Here is a 6,224-nt window from a genome sequence, read left to right as displayed (position 1 = left end):
AGGGAACAGCTTTGTGCCAAGACAGATGTGCCACTCAGTGCCTGCTCACCAAACCCCGAGGTGTCCTGTCCAAGTGTCACAGGGGAAGGGGATGGTGCTAGACAGTGAAGGCTCCCAGCACTGACTGCAGAAATTTTATCACATAGCAGAGGAGGCAGAACTGGCAGTTCCCTCCCTGCCTCCGGGAGAGACAGATGTCCCTAAAGCTTATACCAAGTGCTTACAAGTCTCTCTGCCATGCACCAGCCTGTCTCAGCCACTGGCCAGGACCTCCAAGGAGCAGGGCTCCTGCCCAGCCCTTCCACTGGGTCTTTGGGCAGTGGCAGGACATGCAGCTGCTAGTTCTGTTTCCCACCTCTACTTTATTTTTGCAGTAGAATAGGTGAAAACAACCTCTGAAGCAATGAGTCACTATAGAAATAGCTCTGGAAACATAAAAGAGTCCTTTGTGTCACTACAAAGTGCACTATTGGGCCAGTACAGCAGACAGAATAAGACAAAAAGTGCATATCACTTACCCAGCTGCAAAGCACAGCAGTGCCCTGCCCTGAATTTAAGCAGCACATGTAACCTGGTCCATTCTGGTTTCAAGCTCAAAGGCATCAGGTCGATCCTGCGGGTTAGCAGCCAACATGTCTTTCAAGAGCTGCTTGATACCCTCAGACATGGAAGTCCTCCGTTTCTGAGGGATGTGCAGCTCCATCTTTGGGTTTTCTAGCAGCGCTTCCCCAACAGGCACAATCTCGGTCCCCTGCTTGATGTAGGTTCCCAGCAGCTCCTTCTTGGTCTCAGCATCAATGAAAGTGATCCTCTCAATCATGGCCCAGATGATGATACCAAGGGCAAAGATGTCAGCCTTGGCAGTGTAGTGTCCCTCCCAGACCTCAGGTGCCATGTAGAAATCAGAGCCACAGGCTGAGGACAACCAGTACTTGTTCACATTCACATTTTTGTTCCCATGCCCACCCTCCTTGCCCCGAGCAGTCAGGCCAGCACAGACCTTGCTCAGCCCAAAGTCAGCCACCTTGAGCACAGGGGTGCCAGACTTCTCAGTGATCAGGATGTTGTCTGGTTTCAGGTCCCGGTGCACAATATGGTTCTTGTGCAGGAAGGCAATGGCACTGGTCAGCTGTAGCATGAAGCTCTTGTTGGTCGCTGGGTCAGGTCTTCGGGAGAGCACGTACTGGTTGAGGTCTCCCCCTTCACAGAACTCCATGACAAACCACAGGTAGCAAGGCTCCTCTGCATAGCCCAGGATCCTCTCACCTAACCAAAAGGGATAAAAGGGTGTGTTTTTCAGACACATTACAAAAAAAGTCCACAGTAACCCAGGGCAGGCAAGGAATGGGTCTGGTTTAGGTGGATAGCAAAGGCTTTGGGAACATGAGCAGGACCTATCAGACTGCAGGGCACCAGCAGTGATGCTGGCACTGCTGTGGCTTCAAGTGCTTTAGGATATCATTGAGCACCATACACCAGCAGCACCTTGTTTATCTGAGCCCACCACTTAAGAGCCAGCTCAGGACCTCTTTCCAGCAAAGCACAGCGAGACCAAGAACATGTCTTCTTCAGTGCTACCAATCAGGCCATTCACCCCAGGCTCTGATAGCCAAAGCAGCAGAGGCTAAAAGCACAACTAGCAGAGTCTACAGTGGGGAAAAAAAAAAAATCAGTTCTATGTGAACACCTCCTCTCCCACCTGAGCTCTGCTGCAGGGGACAAAGCCTGGCTCATGCCTTGTGCTTTACTGGAATAAATCACAGCCCTTAACACTGTGGCAGCACAGCTTCTCTGAGAGTGGTGACACCAGTGTCCAAACCCTGCAGCCCACTGGAACCTCCCAGACCAAATTTGTGCATTTAAGCATTGCATTTGTGCTGGGGGAGCTCTGCTACTACAACCAGCTTTCATTAAGTGCCAGCAAGTCTTTAATGAGAGGAAACTGGAATTCCAAGCAGCAAACAACATTTGCTGAGTGTAAGCTCAGCCATGTTTATGACTGTAACTGCTGCTACAACTCAATATTATATCCCAAACAGTTTCTTCCTTCACCAGATATCAAACTGAGCTCTTTAAGCTCAAAGCACCTGAGGGCTGATCCATTAAATCTAGGGTTTACTCCATAAACCTCCTGCCAAGGAAAGGACTGTCTTGCACATAAATTAGTTATATGAGAACACAACAGCATCATATCAGCTAAGGGGCCAGGGCTGCTGCCAGTGCTCCCCAGGGATGCCAGGATGCCCCAGGGAGCACTGGCAGCAGACCTGGCCCTGTCAGCTGATGCCAGGATGCAAACCCCACTGCCCATGCCTCCTCCAGACCAACCAAGTGACAGACAGAGCCTGCACACACCACCAGAGCATCATTTTGCTCTCAAAATTAATTTCTTTAACCCTCAAGCATCGTAAGGGAGAAGCTGGAGGACACCACTCACCTCTACCACAGTTAACAAATCCCATAGCTGAACTCAAGTGTTTTGGAAGCAGTTAAATAACTCCACCCATTTGACAAAGTTGAGTTTTGTTTGAGCAAAGCCCTAGAGAGCATCTAGGAAAGCAAAAAACTTCCAGCAGCAGGTAAAGCCAAGGACTACTAGGGACACTCAGCCCTGGGCTGCTCTGGTCAGCAATCGGTGTGGGTGGGAATATTGGTTATTTGCACAAACAGTCTGTATCCATAGCTACTGCTATGGAAATGGAAATCTGCACAACACAAGGATTTGGCTGCACCTCCCTGCCCTCAGCAATCTTCCGCTGAGATTAGGTCTGAAGGTTAGATATGGGGGATGGAAGAACAGGCTGGAGATACCTGGGGCACTGTGTGCACTTTGGGGGCCCAGTTTGGCTGGAGAAGGGCTCAGCATGCAAGCCCAAGGGCCAGCTGGGAGCAGCACAGGACAGTTTGGCTCTGGAGACTAAAATGCTGACTAGGAAAAGCAGCTTCTCTGGTGCAGGTCACCCTTTGGCATGATAGCATGGAAACTGAAGCAGAGGCTGCTTGTCCTGGGAGCAGAGACCTTGGCACAACTGGACAGCCCCAGCTCACACCACTGTCACCACTTTGGTTTGATAAATCCCAGTGACATCGCAGCAGGACAACAGGGCTCAGCTTTCTTGCTCCCCTCTGCACCCATACAGCCCCAACATGAGGAGCAGGAGGGTCTGGCTCTCCTCTGCCAGGAATCAGAGAACGTGACAGAGCCCCATGTCCCTCACACACATCCAGGTGGGAACATCCACACAGCACTCTGACAGCCCCGTCTTGCAGGAAGTGGCTCAAACACTGGCTCAACAGCAGCCAGGACCTGTTGGCTCCAACAAGCCATGGTTTGTTTTTAGCATAACGAAGCCTCTGATTTAAAACTTGGCCTCTGGACCTCAGCAAGCACAGGGAGGACGCTGGGACCCAGCAGTAGCTGTGAGCACCAGGCACTTCACTTTGGGTGGAGCACTGCTAGGAGAGGCTTATGCCAAAAGTAATATTTCTTCATTTTCTTTCTATAATCTGAAAGTGTTTTAGTTGTTAAATCATCTTCCTGCCTTCAAAACAAACAGCTTTAAACATAAAGAGCTGGCAAGCCGCTTCCTAAAGATGGGATGTTAGCAAACTGAAGTCAAGCAGCCAAGAGCTGAGGAGATGCTGACAACAGGCCAGACCTGTTCTCCATCACCAGACCAGCATCCCCATATGCTCTCTGCCCAAACACAGGATGGCACATGCTCACCCTCCATCCTTCCAGCAGCCCCCACCTCCTATCCTGGGAGCTCATTAGGAGAGTGGTAATTTGCTTAGCTTCAGAGGGAAAATAAAAACCTAGTGAGAGCAGCAGCAACATCCCAGTGCCCATTGCTGCATGTAACCTCTGACTCCCTCTGTGCAAAGAGGCAGCTCCAGAGACGAGAGCTGGTGGCATCAAGCCGTGTGCTTGGAATGATGGCAACACACATGGGTGATGCCAGGGCAGCCGATGAGTGGGGCTGAGTGCTGATGGCAAATTGGTGGCCCCACAGGTGACATGCTAGAAAGCAACACCTTATACCTGTTCACTTAAAGTAGCTCTGTCACTGCCATAGGTTAGGAACAAGAGGGACACACGGTGTGCGCAAGCCCCAGAGACACACGTGGAACAGGGCACTGAGCACATGGCACGGTACGTGCCTCTCCTCCAGCCCAGCACTGAGCTTTCAGCTTCCCTTTTACACTCTGCCCTTAAATTTAATTGCTCCCCATCTCGTTAAAATGACAAAGGTTCGGGCTCTGCGCTGTAGCCAAGACCCAACACTGCCTGGTATCCCGACAGTTGTGCTCCTGATTCAGAAAGTCTCAGATTAATCCTCCCGGTGCCCTGAGCCCCAGCACGTTGGCACAGCATCTGCGCTGGCCCGTAAATAGCCCAGCTGCGGTCGTGCAGAATGGCACGGAGCACAGCTCCACGGCCACCTCCGCTGCCACGGACTGGGAAGGAGAGCAGGAGACCTGGAGGAGCTTCCCCAGCTGCAGCTTTTGTTTTGAGAATATTTATCAGTTGACTATCAGAGCTGAAGCTTGGGAAGGCAGAGAGAACAACCTCTGCCCGAGAACAGCCTCTGCCCGGCACAACATAGCTCCGAGGGTAGCCAGGAGGGAGGCAGATGGAAGGAAGAATGCACACAGGTTTGGGGAGTCAAACTGCTACTATCCAAGCTGGGGATGGAGAGTCAAACTCTGCTCCCCTCTAAGGGGCTGCAGCAGGACCAGGGCAGGCAAGGCTCTCGCCACAGAAAGGAATTCAGAGGGCTCAATCCCCACCTGGAGATGGAGGCACCTATGGGGCTCCCTCCCCACATGGAGATGAAGCACCTACAGCTACCCAAGAGCTTTCCCCAAAAGCCATGCCACCTCTCTCCTCGGGGTGTGCAATATGACAGAGAGGGAGCAGGAACCCCCTGTACCTGCCAAAAAGAGCTTGACCTGCTACAGCTGGCCACATACCCAAAGGGAAGAGCTGGCTCCTCTCCTGGGAAGCCGTGTGCCCAGGCTGTACAGGAATTTGGACACTGCCCTTCCCAGGGAGCCTCCCTTGGGTGGTTGTGTGAAGGGAGAGCTGGAGCTGGGCTACACGGGGACAGCCAGGCAGGTCTGGACATATTCCCCCTGGAGTATAGAGGGGACAACGGCAAGGCAGGGGCAGCCAGAGCCACAGGTTTGCTCGGAGGATGGGTCTCAGCAGTCTCACATGAACTCTGTGCCTGGCACAGGATTTGGGAGGTGCCTATACAGCTAGGGAGTATGGGGAGACTGAGCTCCCCAAGAAGCAGACAGAAATCCTGGCACACAAGTTTGGGAAAAGAGGGATTGGGGGAAGCTGGCTCTGCCCACAGCAGGCTGAGGGGTATGGGGCATCAAGGGTACAGGGCTGTGGTATTTTTCCACATCTTCACGGCACACTGGCACAGTCTGACAAGCAGCCAAAGGAGCAGAGGGAGGGAGTGTTTTGGAGATGTCACCATCACAGTCATTAGCTGTGACAGGAGAAGGTGACCCCTAACAACCCCATGATGCTGCTGAGGGACCCCAGGGGAAAATGGGGGTGTCAGCCCACACTCCAGGAATTGGTGCTTCCTATGGTGTTCCCATAGAGTCAGCACTGCAAGGGCAATGGGGACAGTCCCAAAGCTGTAAGAACTCAAGGGAGCAGGCAGGGCACCGTAACAGGCTGCAGCGTTGGGGTGCTCAGAGATGGGACAGTGCATGGGGAGAGAGGGAGAGATGTCCCCTTGGTGTGACTGGGACAGAGGCAGTGAAGGTCCCCAAGGGATTTGTGTGGGCTGTGGCGCAGGTCATGGTAGCAGAGAGAGCTCCAGGATTTGGGGTGTAACAGAGGAGGAGTAAGTGCTGGCAGGAGGTGCAGGGAAAGGCAGCACACAGAGATATCCCCCAGGTTGGGTCTGAGTTCAGAGGTGACACCAGGGTCCCTCAGGAGGAGGTACATGGGGCTGGGGTGCTGCAGGGCACAGGGAGGAACCCCACGGGCAGGGCACAGGGCTGCTGAGACATGGGTGCGGGCTTAGGGAGGAGTGACCCTGGGAGCAGCACAGAGGAGTGGAAGGGACACACAGGCAGAGGCCAAGAGCACACCTTGGGGAAACAGAACCCAAACAGGGGTCCCCCAGGTGTGCTCAGGGTGGGTGGCAGCAGAGAGGGTGCTGGGGCAGCAAAGAAACACTGTGGGGGAGCCCTGC

General features: G+C 53.2%; 1 protein-coding gene across 1 annotated transcript; it reads right to left on the bottom strand.

The window, feature by feature from the left end:
* Positions 1 to 553: 553 nt before the first annotated feature.
* On the bottom strand, positions 554 to 1,266 carry LOC103804969 (serine/threonine-protein kinase 35; the record flags this gene model as incomplete). Its single annotated transcript, XM_009077603.1, has 1 exon — positions 554 to 1,266. A coding segment is annotated over one exon (713 nt), but the record flags the coding sequence as incomplete, so codon positions are not given.
* Positions 1,267 to 6,224: the final 4,958 nt, after the last annotated feature.

Source organism: Acanthisitta chloris, unplaced genomic scaffold (genome assembly GCF_000695815.1).
Source record: "Acanthisitta chloris isolate BGI_N310 unplaced genomic scaffold, ASM69581v1 scaffold25886, whole genome shotgun sequence".
NCBI classification, from domain to species: Eukaryota; Metazoa; Chordata; class Aves; order Passeriformes; family Acanthisittidae; genus Acanthisitta; species Acanthisitta chloris.
The sequence above is the reverse complement of the archived record's forward strand: the minus strand, read 5'-3'. Positions and strand labels throughout refer to the sequence as shown.